Source organism: Oenanthe melanoleuca, chromosome 2 (assembly GCF_029582105.1).
Source record: "Oenanthe melanoleuca isolate GR-GAL-2019-014 chromosome 2, OMel1.0, whole genome shotgun sequence".
Classification (NCBI taxonomy): Eukaryota; Metazoa; Chordata; class Aves; order Passeriformes; family Muscicapidae; genus Oenanthe; species Oenanthe melanoleuca.
Window position 1 is genome coordinate 54,328,817 of NC_079335.1, and position 20,313 is coordinate 54,349,129.

Here is a 20,313-nt window from a genome sequence, read left to right on the forward strand (position 1 = left end):
GTAAGACAGGAAATAATGGTAGGATTGGAAGAAAAAAGAACAACTCCTTTATATTAAAATTCGGCAAGAATATCTGTAATCTCTATGAAGAAACTCACTGCACTTTTGACATTGCCCAACACCACCCAAATAAATAACAATTACACGCATATTTCAATATAATAAGCTCTGATTCCAGCTCCCACAAAACCAATTGAAGCATATTTCAACACAATTCCACTTGTAATAAAAAACAGATGGTAAAGGAAATAGATGTCTCTTTGTGATCTGATATACACATCTGCAGACATTTACACTATGCATGCATTTCCAGAGGATGCTGAGCAAGTTAAATTGGGAAACAGGAATTTTTTTTCTTAATGGGCATGCGCAAAGAGTGTGACTCGAGAAGAAAATAAGCTGTGACAAAGATGCAACTATTCTAACAGGCCTATCTGTTTTCAAACAAAAACCATCATGTTAATCACAGCATCATGTTAAAGAAACACCAATTATGATAAAAATCAGATAACTTTAGAAATTGTTTGCTGCAGAGAAGCATCACTGAAATGTGAGGTGGCTGAGGATCAGGTGATTTTCAGATCTTTCCCCTCTCTGACAGAAGACCTAAAGTTAGCAGTAGCTGTCCTTCAGAAATTCATTATACAGACAAGCAAAACATCCCACAGCAACACAGGGCTAGAGATTTATTTGAGGTCTTCTAAATCTCAGATTGCATTTTATGCAGACATCACCAATACGTCATTGCCAATGGCATCACATAGCTGCACTGGTCCCAAGGAAATTATGCACAAAAATCATCAGAGAAATGAGTAACAACAAAGATGAAAGAGTCTCACTTAAAACGAGAAAAATCATTGCACGACCTCTAAGACAAGAGGTATGGAATAAAACAGCTCAAGAAGTCTATATGTTAACAACCTTCAAAATTAGGTTATGTTGAGACAGGTCAAAGCTACACAAATTTGACTGCTCATTTGCAAATTTCTTAAGATTCCATCCCATTTCTTTTTCTCCAAGTAATTTACTTCAGGCTCACAAAGGTCCCACATTGTCAGGGATGGAGAATTAGGACTCCTTTTTTGTCAAACATCAAACCCCAATTTGACTACCGCATTTCTGACATGCAGGAATCATATCCTAGAATGAGATTTAATACCCGAGTCCATTCCAGTCCTGGACCTGTCTGCTCAAATTGTAAATAAGAAACTAGATTTCTTCCCACTAAGGGGATGCTGAACCGTCCTAAATCTCAGCTTATATTTCTTTTGTACCACTACAGTGACCAGTGATACAATGACAGAATGCATCAGTAAACCTGTCCAAGGGGGCCAATAATCACCATTGGGAACAGGACCAGTTTGACTAGTACAATTTCATATAAACCATCATACAATCCTCAAATGGTAAATACTTTCTGGAATTAACCATTTGGGCTGGAGTCAAACTGGTGAGCTGGAGGTGAAAAGCTCTCTGTTCTATTACTAATCCCCTGAGCTATAGAGGCCCCAGCTGGTGCTTCTGCAAAGGTTCACACAGCTTTTCTTGAAAGGCTGCAAAAGTAGTTACAATATCTTTTTAAAGCAAAACACATCAAAACAAACAAAAAAACCCCTTCCACAGTTTCAAGAACAGTTATATTTTTCTTAAAATAATCTCTCTGAAATTAGCAGACTGTACACATTTTACAAGAATAAACAAACTTATCTAATATTTATCCACAAATTGGGAGTCAGAGACCATTAGTGCAAATTTCTGCTGACCAGCAGCATTTATTTTATAAACTTTTGGTATCCTAAGTGGTCCATCAGTGAACAACAGATATCTTCAATCTGTCTAATCTCTTCATGGGGCATGTTTTGTTTCCAGGCATGAATGGTACTTGGTGAAATTTCCCCTTCATAAGGAAGATAGAAAAGACTGGTGGAGGTGGCAAATAATATTTGGTTTAAGCTAGCAGGAGGAAGAGGAATACCAAGAAAGGCAAAAATTGTTTCAGCCGTCTTCTGAGGAAAGCTCACAATATCTTCAAACTTGACCAGCTGATAATTTGTTGGCAGCAAGTCCCTGTTTATTCTCATTGCTGCTGCTGTGTTTGCTAGCCATAAATAAGACAACACAGAAATAGCATTTGAATTAGAATTTGAAATTTCTTTCCTTAGTGATTCAAACTCAGAGGCATAGCCTTCATTTAAACGACATTTTTCTTTACCATTCTCCCCTTTAAACATTGCAGCCAAGCGTTGTGGAATATTTTTCAAAGAGTAAAGGCTTGGCTTATTTTTGTACAACATTGAATAGACCCATGCCCGTGGGTCCCTCACTACATATAATGCTCTCATAGATGGTCCTAAGATTTCCTGAAAGAAGGGAAGCTTTAATGCCCAGCTCCCACTGCTTAAACTAAGCACAGGTCGTGCATTAGGATAATAGATGAGATGTCTTCTCAGTTCCCTAATATATTCAGCATCTTTTTCTTGACTCCCTCTTGCCCTGCTTCTTTGTTCTGACAGGGATTCTCTCTTTTTGGACCTTTTCTTTTTTTCTTTGCTTAGTGCAGCATGCTGAGCAATTTTACTTCTGCTAGCTTCATATAAGTGAATGTTTTGTAAATGCAACTTCGTGTCTTGAACTAGAGATTGGAGCCACCCTTGGATAAGACGAAAATTACCATTCTGGACATCAGAAACCTTCCATTCACATGGGTCTACAAAGGAGTCAATTTCAAATTCAGTCTCAGGAATTTCAAGATAGGGTGTAGGTATCCTGATGTATAAAAAGTCACTGGTATTGTAAAACAGCTGTTTTAAAATTTCTGCACCAGAAGTGGGAAGTGAAGTAATGATAACATCTGGCAAAACAACGGGGTTTCCTTCTAATTGTTTGGCTTTATTGCCTTTATCACGTTCTGGCCTTGTCATGTCACTGCTCCACTTTGCACAGATGGGCTGAGTACACATGCTCCACACATCCACCAATTCAATTAACCACAGTGTGACAACCAGTATCAGGATCCAACGCAACATTTTACCAAAGGATATGTAAAACCGCCACTGAAAAGCCAGTATGACCAAACTGATACCCAAAATTAGCCCTGCAATTATGTTCACTTTGAATCCAAATGGGAAAACTACCCTATTATTTTTCATATCTTTTTTCACAGATTCAGTACCGAGGCCAAACTTGGTCACTTTATTTTCATGAACTACTTTAGCAAAACCACCAAATCCCAAGTAATCAAACCTTGCCTTTAAATTCTGATACTCAGTCACAACAGAGATGGTATTTTCAGTGTTGTTGACACTGAGAGAAATCTGAAATCCAGATTTTGCATTATCCATGAGTCTACAGTTAGAAACATTGACATACGGCCCATAGAAAAGGTAAACAATCCTTGTAAGCGTGTTTTTCATTGGAAAGGTAACATTTACAAACTGAGTCCATCGCTTTTTGAATTCAGCAGCTTGTTCAGCCTCCTGTATCCTAGCAACAGGACTACTCCCACGATGATCAAACCAAAACATCTTGTAGTGGGCATCCCACACATCCATCATAGCTCCATTGTACTTGTTCTTAAACTTATAGGGTATGTATTTAAAATCAATGTCAAGATTATGAAAAAAGGCACTGACTGAATTAACAGGAGAATCTTCCTCCTTCTCGATATGGTCAACTACCAACAATGTCTGAGAATTTAAGAGCAGCAGAACGCGATACACACTTTTCAGTTTCATTGCTGATGTGTAAGCAGATACTGCCTCACCACTCACAAACATCATCTCACCAGCTTGAGAGGCTGTTATAATTTCTCCAGTTGAGTCTCCAACCTCGTCACCAATCCACTTCAGCCACTGGGCGCACTCACCAAGCTGTCCTTCCCAAGGCTGGTTGCACTGGCTTGTAGGAGATGGAGCAAACACCAAGACATTGTTCAGGTGGCTGAGTTTAGGTCCATAAAGAGCCTCAGATACAAACACCTGTCCATTGGGAGCAAAAGTGAAGGAGTTCTGATCAGGATGCTCATGGCCCGGATTGAAACTTCTCCACCCATCAATCCATCTATAGGGTTGAAAGTGAACAATATCATAGACAGCACGTCCACCCAGTTTCCCGGACTTGAAGGAAACGAAGGTGTTTGTCTGACTGTTTGGTAATCCAGCTCCATAAGTAACAACTCCCCAGTTAGGAAACACATGCATTTTAGCAGTACCATAGTCAGGAGGTGGCTGAGGAGTGATTTCAGCAGCATACCATATAAATTCAGTATGCAATGTGCTCCACCTCTGTGCAGTGGATGGCACCATTGGCCCATCCTTGGGTCTGTGTTTTCTGATTTGCTGTGCCAGCCAGTTACCAGCTCCATTCTTCATTATGAACTTATCCAAGAAAACCAGTTGGCTCTCAGGACCATAAAACCAGTTGTAATTAGAATCTGCAACACCCACAGTCCTCTGGAAGCCTGGCAATAGGGTGGCATAGTAAAACCAAAAGTGCATTTTCAGCCAGTTGTTCTCCAAGTTGTTAATACCAAAGTGGCGCTGGGCCAGGAAAACATACTGGGTGACTGACTTGGCGGTGTAACTCCCGTAAGCTACTCCCTCATCCAGAGACCCATCTACAATATGATTGAGGAGAAACATTGTTTTCTCCATCACATCAACAACAGTATGTTTCCAAATATTTGCCTGAGATCCTTCCTCCACTCCGGCAACTAAAGCCCCAATAAGCAAAGCAAGCATATTGGTTGCTTGGTGATTATGGAGAAGCTGCTTTCCCCAGGAACGAACCTTGGAGTACTCATACATTTCCTCGCTTACAGACCGTATCTTCTCCAGGTATTTCTGCCTTCTCTCATTTTCCAGTGAATTATACAAGAAGTCAAAAGCAGTGGCAAATCCTGTTAGAGAGTGACCAAGTGGCACTTCATCTCCAGGTGCATTCTCAACCAACCAGTTTTTGTAACCAGCCATTCTATCCATATATTCCAGGGCAAAATCAAATGCAGCTTTATCCTCGGGGCACAGCAAACAGTAGAATGCTAGAGGTGGCAGGTTGTTACCATAAATCTCATTCCACTTGGCTGCAAAATCAATGTGCTTGGGTGGAGGTAGGTAGTATAAAGGGTTGGACAGCATAACCATCACGGCACTCCTGATGGCTCTGAAGAGATGCAAATGGCTTGTACGAGCCTTCTGCCTCAGTGCCTGAACATCATGAGCGTCGAAATACAAGCTTGGGTGAAGAACTGTTCTTTTCAGCTGCTTCTCAGCACTAAGACCTTCAAGTTGCTGTTTTTCATATTGATCTACATTTTCTATAAAAGTCACCCAATCGGAGTAATTGCTTACAGATTCTTCAAAAGTGAAGACATCAAACATCATTAATGCTAGAACTAGAGTATGCCCCATGAACATCAGAGCCATGATCCATTAGGCAGCTCTTCTTCCCCAGACATACATTTCTTCACAAAACAGTGATCAAATATCAACTTTCATTCAGTTTGTTAAAAACATATCTTAAGGCATATTTTTATGAGAAAAGATGTATTGTATACTGTGCATTACAACAAAGGTTCAGGCTACTTGTAATCTGAGATGCAACATTAAAATGACAAGGCTCTTGAAAAGTTAAATCTCAGGTGCCTTGTCTCTTCACACTTTTCTCAAATACAACACTGCAAGCATAAACACTAAAATCAGGGGAAAAAGTAAAATCTCTAAGATATGCATATAAAGCACAGATTGACTGCACTGCAACAGACTAAAACAATATCTCTAGGTAACCTGAAAAGCATGACCTGAAAAGGGAATTGGAGTCATAAGTTTGCTTTTTCAAAAGGATTAAAGCTTTCAATCAGCCCAAATTCCACTTTTACAGCTGACCAAAACTCCACTGATCACAAAATGATTTAATTTATTCAAAACAATGTGTTAGATTTGATAAAATAGGGAATATACAGCACTTGGAAAATAGACTCCAAAACTGAAGTTGATCTCTTTAGTCTTCGCCTTTTCTCAATCTCCTTACACACTCTTTCCATCTTTCTCTTTTGGGATTCATGAAGGGATGGGAAGAAACCAATAATCAAAAATAAACAATCAACCTAGATCCTCCATTAGATCTTCTTGATGAAACTGCAGTGCTTTTAACCACTATTCCTCTCTGTGAAAGATGCATCTGAATTAAGAGTCATGTTGACATATTTTCAAGTCTTTTTTTTATTTTCTTCAGCTAGAGATACCCAAATTTGGCCTCGATGATTCAAAAAATCCCGCTCCTTCCATTATGATGCAAAAGGAAACATGTGAAAGAGGCAGAAAGCCAACACTTTCTTGTAAGAAGAGAAGTTTCAGGTTTCCTTTCACTTCGCATGTAGGCTCCTTCTGTGGAAACAGAAAAAAAAGTTCTCTGAGGCTATGTAGATGACAGAACATACTTAAAGTACTTTGGTTAAGAAAGTGCTGCTAAGTTTACAGGAAAGATGAGTTAATTTACCTTTTCTTTTAAGGAAATCACAAAAAAAAAAAAAGAAGGAGCATTTTCAAAGTTATACAAAATTTACCCTTTGCAAAAGAGCAATTCAGACTGGCTACTCAAGCTCTCATTTCCAGCGTGAACATGAAGTCTCGGGGAATATTTTCCAGTTACGCTACCAGGAGCTACTCATGGAAATAAATCCGACACACGCCACTGAAATTCAATTCAGCTCGAATTAAGATAAAAGCATGCGCGTATTTATAGCCGGCGAGCGGCTCCGCGGGCAAAAAGGGCGGTGGGAAGCAGGAAACCGGCAGCCGGGACCGGGCCGGCAGATGGGACCGGGCCGGCGGATGGGACCGGACCGGCAGATGGGACCGGACTGGCAGACGGGACCGGACAGGCAGACGGGACCGAACCGGCAGATGGGACCGGACCGGCAGATGCGACTGGACAGGCAGATGGGACCAAGCCGGTAGATGGGACCGGACAGGCAGATGGGACCGAGCCGGTAGATGGGACCGGACCGGTAGATGGGACCGAGCCGGTAGATGGGACCGGACCGGTAGATGGGACCGGGCCAGTAGACGGGACCGGACCGGCGGATGGGACCGGACCGGCAGATGGGACCGGGCCGGCAGACGGGACCGGACAGGCATATGGGATCGGGCCAGTAGACGGTACCGGGCCGGCAGACGGGACCGGGCCAGTAGACGGGACCAGACCGGCAGATGGGACCGGACCAGTAGACGGGACCGGGCCGGCAGATGGGACCGGGCCGGCAGATGGGACCGGGCCAGTAGACGGGACCGAGGCGCGGGCCCCGCCGCGCCGCCCGCACCGAGCCCGCCAGAGGGCGCCCGCCGCCGCCGCGCCCCTGCCCGCGCCGGGGCCGCACAACTTGGACAAGTTTCGGCGAGCACCGCGGGGCCGCCGCCCCCGAGCCCAGCCCCGTCTTACCGCGGCGGCTCCGCCGGGATCCCGCGGGGCTGCGTCGCTCTGCCCCGGCCGCCGCGGCCCGGGGCGCGGGGCCGGCCCCGGCAGGGGGCTGTGGGTGGCGGCTGAAGCGCCGGCCCCGCTCGGCTGGGCCGGGCTGCGCTCGGATCCGGCCTCTTCCACTCTGCCGCTACTTTTCCACCCGGGCTGGTCGCAACTTCTGCCCCCTGCCCTCCGCCGGCGGCTCCCAGGAGTTGATGGAGAGGGAGATGCGGCGGCGAGCGCCCAGCGACGGGCGCGGGCAGCCAGGCAAACTCGCAGGGATGTCGCTCCGGAGGGGCGGGGAGGGAAGGAAGGAGGGAGGGAAGGAGGGAGGGAGAGAGGCGGGGAGGCGGCGGGGGGGTTGGCAGAGCCGCCCCCGGCGGAACGGGGATGTGCCGATGCTCCGCGCCGAGCTCGGCGGCGGCCGGGCTGCCGGTCCCGCCGCGGCTCCCGCGGCTCTTCCCTCGGCGGCGGGCGCTGCCCCGCTGCTCCTGGCGCCCAGCCCAGCCCCGCTCCCGGCCGCGGTGCCGGGGCTGCCGGCGGAGCGGAGCGGGGCTCGGCGGAGCGCCCGGGGACAGGGCCGGGCCCGAGCAGGGGGGCCGCGGCTGGCAGCGGCGCAGGCGGCCGGGGGAGGCCAGAGACCGCGGGGACCCGTGCAGCGGGGCCCGGTGCGGGGAGCGGGCAGCTGAGGAGGTACGAGGGGGCTCCTGGAAGAAAAGCTGCCGCGGTGGGTCACCCCCTGGCCGGCCGACAGCCACCGCCCCGCCGCGGACCGGCCCCTCAGCTCCCGTCGGGCTCCTCAGGGCAGGGCAGGGCGTGAGGGGCCGCCGCTCCTGCGGGTGACAACTTTGTGAGAGCGGCGTCATCCCAGGGACCGCGGGGATGCGCGCCAGCCGCTTTTGTTCTGAAATAAAATATATATGTAATACAAAGGCGTCACGAGGAGTAAAATCCTCTGCCGTTCATCTCGGCCACGGTCAGTGGTGCTCTGAAGGACCAGCCGAAAATACTGCCCTACCCCCGGCGTTGTGGTCTGCCCAAAAAATGCGAGAGGGACAGCATTCTTGGGTTTGAATCAGTTTGGGTTGGCGGTGATGACTTTCAGAGCCTGATTTTGTGACATGATGTTTGTGACTGATCCGTCGACTGCAGGAAACAAGAGGGTGTGAGATTTTGGGTGTTACCACTTACTGTGTTTATAATCCGTACTTCAGAGGATGTGGGTTTTAATCATCTCAATAAGCATAACTTTTTCCAAAGCATAGCATATATTCTACTTTTTATTTGCCCCTACACCTAGAAAATACAGTGGCATATTTGCTTGAGCTACTCAATGTGTAACTATCTTGAAATGAATATTTGAATATATAAAGGCCATACATTATGGATACTGATTCTCTTTGTGCTACAGAGTGCACCTTCGAAGGATTAAATTATTAAGTTATGCACATTTACATCAGTGATGAAGTGTGCCTGGAACCATCCTAATCTCTCAGATGTACCCTATAAACTCGGCTTAAAAGGGAAAAATACTGATTAATGTCTGATCATATCTTCCCATCAGAAATAATTTGCATAATGAACAAAGATCAGCACATCTTGAATCTGACCTTGAATCTTTTGCAGTTGTGCCTTTTTATGCTACCAGGAACGTTATTCCAGGAGGAGAGCAAAAGGAAATGTAAAGCAACAATAAAGGCCACATTCCTCTTTAAGGTTGTAGAAACTGAGTGGATACACTACAAATGAAAACCTACCAAGTCTTTCCTCCTATTCTCATTGTACCCATTACACTTTTTCCCAAGGCTGGCCAATTCTGGAATATATTGAAGTCTCAGAGAATGACTTTTCCCATAAATTGCCAGGCAATTCAGAATGAGCAGAGTATATGTAAGACTTAGGTTAAAAGCAAGAGTAAAGCTCTCCCAAGAGCTTTCCTTACTCCCTGGGACCTGTGCTGAGATTATTACATATACAGTGTTCAATTGCAGTGTGATATTTGTGGAGAAACATGAACATGATTTACTGACTGGCCCCATATATTCACAAATGGTACCATTTGGAAAAAGTCTTATTTGTGAAGGCATTTGTATGATGTTTCACTTTTTCTGTGGCAGCTTTTTCACATTAACAAAGCTGCTACTGGCAAAATAGTTCAGGCTCATTTTTTTTGCTAAGCAAATTGTAAAGCAGGAGTGTCTTTTTGTGTGATTTCAAACAGTTTAGGCTACTTAGTTTCTTTCATTTTCAAATTACTTTGCTTCCAATACAACCCATCAAGAAAAAAAAAAACACAAAAGCAACAACACCATCACCAACAAAATAACACAAAAAACCTAACTGAAAAACCCAACAAAAACCAAGTTCAGAACAGAAAGCCAATAAACTAGTAAAACTAGTGTTATTTTTTTTTTTTTTTTTCCTTCCCTAATGGTAGATTTCTATAGTCAACAGAGACACATAGTAACAGTACTACAACTCAAGAACAAAAGCAAAAATTTGGACACAACTGATATAAAGGGTAAACAATTAAGTGAAGTAAACTTCAAAGGAGCTGGATTAAGATAATTAGAAATAGTGAGTCTGGTTTGTAACCAGCTCTTTTGCTCAGAATGAATCTGGCACTTATTATACTGGCACTCTGCCTTACCTTTTTGCATAATGCTGTTTAAAGGGTGGTCACTAAAATCAGGGTCACTTTCAAAACAACTATTAATTGTGAAGTAACTATTAAAAGTTACCATTTACATTTTTATTTGTAAAGACACCATCCAGCAACAAATTGCATTATATTATTACATTCTCAAATATGCTTCTTAACTAGGACTAGCTGAAAAGCAAGGCTTATGGGCTATCAGCAAGAAAAAGGCACTGTAACAGAGAAATAAGTTTTGAGCCATGGGAAAGTGACCTCATTGTCACATCAATTTCTTAGTGCAAGAAATCATGGTTCATTGTTGGTGATACGCTGTGGTGTACTGCTTCGGGGATAGCATTCTGCACTGATACCAAGATCAGCCATCTGAATGATCTTGAAAATGCTAGTAGTGCTATTTTCCTTGAGCACAGGCCAAGTGCTAACAGATGGAAACGAAGAGTAGAACAGTCAGCTGGTCTGCAACAAAGTACTTGTCAGTGTCAAATAGAATAGTAAGTCAGAAGTTCATGAATGAGGTGCTGCTGTCAAATATGAGACATTAATCAACATTCACAAAAAGAGCCAGGTATTGAGTGGAAATAGCTAGGTTCCAGTGGTGGAAAGCTCTTGAAACTTCTAACTCCTCAAGTAGGACAAGTACATAAATTCCTAAGTTTAAAGTAGAGGTTTTATTTCAGAGGCATCACAAGTTTGGGTGAGAGTTCTTGACCACTCAGAAGTCTTTCCATATTGGCAGGGATTGATGTTTATTTCATTACTCAACCCTACTGTAAATGGAATGATAGACTTTTCTGAATCTAAATATACTCGAAGACCTAATTCACTGTGAATTTTTGAAACACTCATCCACAGTTCCTTCTTTTACAAGAGACAAATGAAAAAATATTGTAAAATAATGCAGTGGTGATGAGGATCCACTTTAAAGCATGAGTAAGAAAAACCCACCTTTCACAAAGAAAACATGGGTAAATATTTTTTCCCCTTTAAGAATAATAACCACAATATCTCAACTCTCAAATGACCTAATCTCTTATCTGTGTCAGCAAACAGGATGTTTTTGTTTCAAACTAGGGGCATTCTGTGAAATCATGTTACCTTTCAATAATGTAATCATGCATAGAAACTTGCACACATAAATTAATTGTATTAGAGGGAAGAAGTTAGACACTCTGCCACCCAGGAATAGCTCACATGTTTTACTATAAACAGGTAATGGAACAAAGTGTATACCACATTCTCAGAGAAAGGAACATTTCTCCAAATGGTTTCTCTTGGTTGACTATGACACTTCTTTTTGAAATATCTGGGTCCATTTACTCTTTACAACCCCACCTGACAGGAACAAATACAAACCCACATTGCGAGACCATTAGTTCTGGAGGGAGAAATCTGATATTACTGATGAACATGTGACAAATAAAGGGGGTGAAAGATAAAGTGGATAAAAAATTGATATAAAAGTTCATGGCTTTTGATCAAGTATTGATTTCAGGAGAGTAGAGCACACATAAAAGAACATGTTGTGATACTATATTTGTAATATATTGCTATTTTATCTAAGGTTTTTTTTTTTTTTTATGTTTAGGTATGGTAACTAGCTAAAAGCAACAGCAAAAAAAACACACAAAAAAAAAAAAAAGCAGGCAAGAATATCCTGGTTTTATTAAAACTGAAAATTAACATGTTTATCACACTGTGCAAACAAAGTATAGTAGGCAGTGACATGTTTTTCATATTGCAAAGACTCTCGTTAGTGCAGTTCTCCATCACTGTGTAGCTGAAGTGGCTGAAAAGTGCCTGGTGTCACTGTCAGAAGGAGGATGGAGCGGCTGCCAAAAGCTGTGGTGCTGCTCTCCTCCTCTGTCCCAGCTGTGTGCTCCTGCCACCCCTTTGTGCCCAAGCAGTAGGCAGTCTCTTTGCTACAGAATTGGTCCTGCGGACTCAGCAGGGCAGCACAGTTTTAGGCCAGCTTAAGTAGACGTTAAACTGCCCCTTAAAAATGTCAGCTGCATACAGGGGTAATTTTAAATCCATTTGTGAGTACCTCAGATGCCACATGTGAAGCAAATGGGACTATTTGTACTTTATTAGCATTTTAATCAAACAATCTTCAGTGGAAGTGGTTTAAAACCATCAGGGATGATGCTGTGTACAGTGGTGGGATCTCAAGAAGGTTCTCAGCAGTTGGTCAGAGCAGCACAAAGCCAAATTCTTAGGGTATCAAATTCATTGGAATAACATCTGTGTACATCTGCATCGAAGCAAATATTTCACTATGAAAACTCATCAGCAGGCAGAAAAAGAAGATTAATATTGCAAATGTTGTATTTGTGGAAGCATTTAAGTATTCAAGGCTTGTTGATTGTGTTTTTCAGCCTACTAGAGATTGACATATTAAGCACAGTATGTAGGTAAATTAATCATAACACAAAAGCCAAAAGAGTGCAAGAGGAAAAAAAGTCTCCATTTTGTTGACCCAGTGTCTTGACAATCTATAAAATTTTTGACATTTAACTCTCCACTGCCAAAGAAAACCCAGAAAAACAAACCAACATAAAAACTCAACACTTGAGTTTACAAAGCATTAAGTTTGAACCTCGGTGGGGTACATTCACCAGGCATATGCATGATCAAATATATGCTACAATTTGGATCAGAGAAAAACTTAACATTATAATCTTCTGAGGTAGATGAGGTTTATATAATATTGCTGTAAGTAGGGTTCTACCCTTGGACTGCAGGTAGAGGTCACATGTGAAGAATCAATGCATACCTCTCCATTGATTTTGGTGTCAAAGTAACAAATATTGGTAACAAATCCCTTTTTCTTTTCATTCATTTCAGCTGTAGTTTTGCAGTCCTAATATAAGCCCCATCAATGATGTGCATGCCTTTCTCCTGACTTCATAAGCTCTGTATTTGGGCCTAAATCCCAGTATCCCATCACTGGGGTCCTTTCACCAGCAGTTATTAATATAGTATTCTTGCTCTCTAGCAACCATAAATTAGAATTAGCCCAAAGATATTTTAAAATATATTGTCCAGCCCATGAGGAATATATATGAAAAATGTTCTTACTGGACAAGCAGAACCTATAGAGGCAGAAATTAAATCATAAGACTGAAAACAAAAACTCTTATGATCTACACCGTTGTCTCCAAATTATATGATTAAGGAGATACTAAATTATGCATTATAGTGAAAAGGTACAACTACAAATCTTAACTAAGAATATTTTTTTCAGTTCTATTCATTATACTACTGTAGAGGCTTGTATTTAGCATCTTTAGAAGCATTACAAAGCAGGAAAGCTACAGATTACAACCCATATGGGTATGCTCAGGTTGGCAGCAGTGATTAATAGATTCTCCTGGGTTTGCTTTTTATAACTTAAACAATATTTAAGACAGATATTAAGATTATTTATGTCATAAAGAATTCCAACACTGTATTTACTTGAACAAAGAGTAGTGTATTATAAGGAATGTCAGACAAAGCAGCATGTATTAGTTCAGTCATTCTCACAGGGAAACAGGCAAGGTCTCAGGTTAAAATGGGGTATCTCAATTTGCAGCACAGCACCCTGAATTCAGATTATACTTAACCCATTCTGCCTACACATTCTAAGTGATTTTATGTCAATAAAGGCCACATTCATCCACTCAGTGGGATATCTTACTTTGCACAGTCCTATGAGATTTAATTAAATGACTATGAAGTTCTACTTAATGGAATAGTGTGTTTCTACAAGATTTTTAACATTGATGAGGCAATCTGCAACTCTTGTCATACCTTTTTGATTATCTCCGTCTCCCCCTTTTCCAACTATGAGATAGCTGTGATGAACCAGGTAAGGGGACTGGTTTTGCAAAGATCTTAACTGACAAAATAATTATTAGTTTTCAGCTAGAAAATCTGCCTTAGTTTTAGATCACCTGGCGTAGCCAATAATATATCTGAAGATAGGAAGTAGTAAAGAACACATCTTTGGAGATTACTTTAAGTTAAACAATTTTGTAACTTGGTTGAATCCTTCCACTCTTAATTCTGATGTTTTGCTTTGTAGGAGGAGAGGTCTAGAATGCAAAAGATTTTTGATCATCCAAAGGAGCCTGAAAATTTTGAGTGTCAGGCAGTAATTTTGAGAATATAGACTATGAAACCTTTGAAATAAGAGCTCATTGTTGCAAATACTTTTCTGTGTTATTGTAAAAATTACATTATCAAGTTCTTAGAGTTATCAGTCAATTTTAACATTTGTTTTGCTGAATGTTAAGTAGATTGTCACTGGGCTTCTTTGAGTCATGCCAGAAAAGTGGTGCAGAAATATTAACATCATAACAATATACCAGTACATATACCAGTGACTTAGGCTGGATTATAGACAGCACAACCTAGAGCACAGGGTGTGCATTAAATTCCATTGGATTTCACCCAGATCATTCAAAGATTAAATTTTGGGAAGTTTCCACTTTTATTGCCATTTTCCCCGCTAATGTATTTTGGCCTGTAGGTTTCATCCAATGCATCATTTCCATCTGTTACTCTGAATACTTTTGTTAGCTTTTTTTTTTCTCCTTTAACTTGTAAATGCTGCCAGAGAGACCGATGATGTCTATATAACACTGTGCACCTCTGCACACAGGTACCCAAGCCAGCTGTAACAAGCTTAGCTAACTGGAATAGATAACATGCTCTATTAATGAAACTGTTCCTCCAGGGATCTAAGCTGATACATCAAAAATTAGCCTGAATATTACTTCAGGGAAGTGGATGGTTCTTAGCTGACCCATGTTAAAGAGAAGAGTCTTATTTAAATTTTGGAGGATAAAGCTAGGATGGACACAAGTTAATCAGTCCATAGATCCCTACACAGAGAGGTCACACTGGAGGGTTTATATATTAATAGCAAGAGGAATGAAATGATCAGATAGCTGAAAGCTGAAGCTTGAACTTTAATGATATATGAGTTTTAAATTATTAACAGTGTTTGTAATTAAGACTGGAAGAGTTTTTCAGAGTATATGATGGATTAGCTGTAATTGAAGTCTTTAATTAAGATCAGATGTACTTCTCAAAAGTTATTGTCAAATTTGATGCTAAAATAACTATCAGGATAAATTCAAAGGTCTTAAAATATGAATTTTTCATCACATCAAACTTTCTTTTACAACATTCATTCATCTAGAAAAGTGGAAAAATACAGTGGACATTTATAAAGGTCATATAAAGAGGTTTCTTATAATGGCAATTGAATTGCTTTCTGTTCTGCCAACATAACTGGTTTGAAAACCAGCTCGATACCTCTCAGGAACATAAGACAAAAATTAATTTTGCCACTTCTAAGTGTGGGGTGTCAAGTCTGGCAGTAAAAGAAGATACAGGGAGAAGAAGTAGGGCTGAAGTGTGACAACAGAATTTCATGTCACTCTTACTGCCTCTCTTATCCTTCCTGCTTCCTGCTTCTGCACAGCATTAACTCCTAGCCCATACCTGATCTTATATTAGCCAACCAATGTGTCTTTCCAGATATGTAGTATAGCTTACTTATAGTAGGAAGAACGTAATTAAAGTTATCTTCATAAAGAAGATAATTAAACAGTGGATATTTTCCTGTCCATTCCAGTTTTACTGCCTGGGCAAATGCCTCTACTTCCAGTGCCCAAAGTTGGTCTCATTTTACTAGTGATTCATTAATTTGTCTTGGGCTCATTCAGAATCCCACCTTAGTGACCATTATGAGGGTGTCCATAACAATCTGCAGTATAACTTCAACATAAATACTTTGTTTTCTTTAAGGGGCTTTATGAAGTTACAAACATCTATATGGAGGTGATGTATGTCAACCAACAGTTTTTTTACATAATGCATACAATAGATATCCTTGGCATATGTGAACAGTATTATTTTGACTCATAGGAATGAAATATTTAAAGAAAGAAAAATGCACTCAAGAGTGCTTTCTAAATAGCACTACTGAAAAGCAATAAATGTAAGAACAAAAAAATATTCATCCATTTAACATGAGATACTTGCCGTCACAAATGCTTCAAAGAAAAATTCAGCAGTTAGCATATTTCTAGCATTTTTTATTTCCAGAAGACATGGCAGTTGATAGATTTCTTTTCTATCTAATTGTCAACAAACATGGAGCCTTCAGTTTCAAATATTTTTCCCCTTTGCTTTTCTAGTGCAGAAAACAATCTTCAGATCATTTGTAATACATTTACAATCACAAGAGCAGCAAGCAAATACACAGACAAAGCCTGTCAAAAACCAGGATGAGTTCAATTGCATGTGCTGAACTATGCCTCACCCATAAACATGAGATTGCCTCTGGTAGCCAGGAAGACTCTATAGCCTTTTTCCTCACAAATCCACACTGTTTTGCAATATGCCCAGAAAACTATCCAAGTTCCAGCTATTACAGCCCAGAGCTCATTAAGCTTGTGACAGATAGGCAGTGCTCCTGCCTAGAGTTGCAAAGAAATTACTGAGAATTGTTCCAAATTTTCCTGACACTTCTCTGTAGAAGTTAATGATTTATTGATATCATTGATTGGTGGGATCTAAACATTTGAGGCAACATATCAAATCTTCTGACATTGTGACAATAACTGAGCAAATTTCTAGTCAGCTTAGCACTTGTATTCCTCTTTCCCTTAGTGGTTCACTTGTCAGGAGCAAGGTGCCCAACCTTCTCTTAACCTCCAATTCCTTAGCAACCTAATGAATAAGAAAACAAAATATTTCAGGCTGCTGTTAAATTAGCATGAAGGCTTTGAATGCAATAGAAAATAGCAGAAACCTCTTCAAGCAGTTTTTCTCTTTGTTCTACCATAGAATAAACCTTTTTTTTTAGGCTTCAGTACATTAGGTTGCCTGGGAACATCAAAGAGGAAAAATTAAATAAAAATATGTATTATTTCCATAATCAGAACATGTATTACTAAAAATATAAAAAAAAACCAAAATACTTGCCTTCAAAATATAAAGCATAGAAACAGTAAAAAAAAGCTATCAGAAGTTACATATTTAATTATGTCAAACATTAAACATTTTTAATATTTCAAAGTAAATTCAGCTTTTATTTTCAACTGGAGAATTTTCCTCAAACCTATTAAAATTTCTTTCTGTGTCTGAAGGCCTTTTCTAAAAAAGAGGGGGGAAAAACCAAATAGGAAAGGGTGCTGACAGATATGTCTCCTAAGCCATCTATCTCAGAACATGTGAAACAGTGAACAATAAACACTTCTTTCACTCTGTCAGAGAAGCCTAGGTAGCAAGCTGAGATACAGGTTACTGATTTAGATACAGATGAATCCATTATCTGGTTCCCAGTCTGGCACTATCTGAAATCTGAAATTAAGAAGAATCTATTGTCTACTTCTCAGATGTTAAATTAACTCCTTGGTCATTAACAGTGAAACAAATCAATGTCTTTTTAAATTTTCTGATATTGACATTTGAAATGTATAACATCATTTTAGAAAAAACATATAAAAGATGCAAAATATGGGCAAAGATGCAAGCTAGTGAGATTTTTATAGTATCAGAGATTTGGTGAAATAATACAGTAGAACAGTCATACACTGTGCAATATTTTAAAGGTTTTCTTGGCATGCTGCAGCAAATTTATTTTAAAAATGGAATAGTAAGAGAAATATCCTGTCATAAAAGTAGTTTCTTTTCATCCTAACAATAGCATGAGACTGCACTAAAAAGAAATAAAATTGTAATGATGCAACGTGTGACCATCATCGTCATTATTTTAAAACAGCTTTATTTGGGGCTGTGAGATTTGCTAACTATCCTTCAGTGACAGCTCTATAAACCCATATGAGAAAGAGGCAGGAAAAAGAGGAGGTAAAAACATTGGAAAGAATTCTTTAATAAAAATGCTGAATTGTAGGGGAGACTGCAGTAAAATCAGTTATAACATATGCAAACAAAGCTGTATGCAGTTAAATTTATCACTTGATTGCTTTAAATATAGGACATTTTTGTTCACAAGAGTGTAGATGGCAAATCTCCATTAGCTGTGGATTTTGTTTGACTCAAATTGAGAAGCAAGGGTAAATCATAGTTTTCTCAGTGTATGTGAAATTTAAAAACAACCCAAAAAAACCAAAAACAAAAACTAAATCATCAGCCTTCTTCATAGACAGGTTTCTCTGCTTTTCAAGTTGAGTACAACTGAGAGAAAGAATAGTAAGGTAGAATAATAAAAAAAATATTGTTTTTCATTACATTGACTTGTCCATTCAGCTCTCTGAAGAGCACTTTTGTATTTTTTATTCTGAAATTCCAACCAAAGGGCAGAAGCAGAGTTTGCTGTAATGTTTTAAAAGTGAATTGCCATGGCTTTCCTGAAGTGGAGCTTGTTTCTGTTTATCCCCGCTTATGCGGAGGCTTTGGTGTCGCTGGAGCTTTGTCTCGGTAAGGATTTATTAACAACACTGCAGTTATATAGTGGACTTTGAAGCATTCTAATTTAACACAGAAATTAATCCAATTCAGTCTATTATTGAAATAATTTCCAGAGGGTTTCTAATGTGCGGATATAAGGGCACAAAGCCAAGATCTTTTCTTCCTGAAGATGGATACTGTTGAGAGAGAGCATTCCTCTAGCCTCCATAGCAAATCTACAAGAAGATATTGATTAGATAATTAGATAATTTTTTTGCACACAATTTCTTTCTGGAAATATATATCTAAATATATTTTCCCCCTACATTTACTCTAGAATGTGTCCTGCTGTTCCAAAATGACTTCTGAAGTATCCCAGATAACATATGGTGATACACCAAAATGAAGAGATTAAAATAATCACTTTCAAGAAAACAAAATCCACAATCCACAAAAGAGTAGTCACTATATATATGTTTTTTTAAAAAAATACTTAACCAAGCTACACACAGATTTTCCTTCTGTATTCCTGCCATGTCGTTTTCCTGTCAAACTCGTTACTCTATTTGTTCCTTAGAAATTTCCCAGTCTTGTTTATACATTTGATAATAGATGTCTGAAATGTTCTCCATAATGCTGGACTCTTGGGAGAGGGTACCTCAGAGCTGTCAGTCTAAAGGCTAGGATCTGCATTCAGACAACAATAAGCACAAGAGCAAAACGATGGCATTAACTAGCATAAGAAAAAAGGGATCAGATGCTGACAAAATATTCCATTTTACAATTAGTGTATTTTAAAGTTTTCTCTTGCATGGAATGGGTTTGTTCTTTCCTGCCCTTCTACCCCCAGCACTAGAGAGAAAAAGCATGCTGTGGCATGGTGTGGAGCTAAAGTAGTTTTTATTCCAATTTCATTGCTCTTACCTAACCTCTTGTCTTCTGTTCCTCAAGGGTCCTATTTTCCAACATCATAACATCTGCTTTTTGTTTCTTGACCTTGCACTCTCCCACTTTCCCTTTTTCCCTCCAGGCTATTCACTTATTTCCATACCACTTCCTCCTCCTCAGCAGGACATCGGCAGGGGGAACTGCAGGTTAAGCAGAAAGCAGAAGCTCTGTGTTTGTAGTCTTGATTTTTGTTTGGCAGACAAACTTCTGCCTTCACTCTTCTTACTAGAGAAGGTAAGTGCTATGCAGTTTCAACCTAATATATGAAAAATCTATTTTTCACAATCGTTCTTTGCTCTTTTGTTTCCCCTGACCCCTGTAAGCTTAGTCTAACCTTTTAATTCCCATGTGAAATGACACAATAATCATACTAGACAGAGAGCACCATCTCAGCCCTGGTGGATTCTTTGTTCAAAGGAAAGGAATTTGTAGAGTTTTGTAATGGAGTTTTTTAGCATCTTTCTTTTTTTGTTTTGTTTTGTTTTGTTTTTGTTTTGTTTTTTTTTTTTTTTTTAAGAAAATATGCAGAGACCTCCCATACATGCCTTTCAGTGCTGGGGTTTAAATTCAGTGATTATGAAAAAGTGAATATAGAGTTTTATGGAAACTATAACGTCACAACAATTAAATACAATTAAATGGTGATGTAACTGTGTTAGTGTAATTAATTAATTAGAACTTTTCTCCACTATTCTTTTTCTACAGGTTAAATTGCATATTACTTTAGGGTCCTTCAGCTTCAATAGCTGTAGGGCTAAAGCTGGGAGCTTGTTGATTTTTGCTTGGCTTTTTTTGCTTTTTTAAAATGTGGATGCAAGACAATAAAAACTTGTCAGTTATCT

General features: G+C 40.1%; 1 protein-coding gene across 1 annotated transcript; it reads right to left on the reverse strand.

Moving 5' to 3' along the window:
* Window positions 1–232: 232 nt before the first annotated feature.
* On the reverse strand, window positions 233–7,769 carry DSEL (dermatan sulfate epimerase like). Its single transcript, XM_056484991.1, has 2 exons — window positions 7,438–7,769; window positions 233–6,383 (listed from the first exon to the last, which is right to left on the reverse strand). The coding sequence occupies exon 2, from the start codon at window positions 5,421–5,423 to the stop codon at window positions 1,773–1,775; it is 3,651 nt and encodes a 1,216-aa protein (XP_056340966.1). The 5' UTR covers window positions 5,424–6,383; window positions 7,438–7,769; the 3' UTR covers window positions 233–1,772.
* Window positions 7,770–20,313: the final 12,544 nt, after the last annotated feature.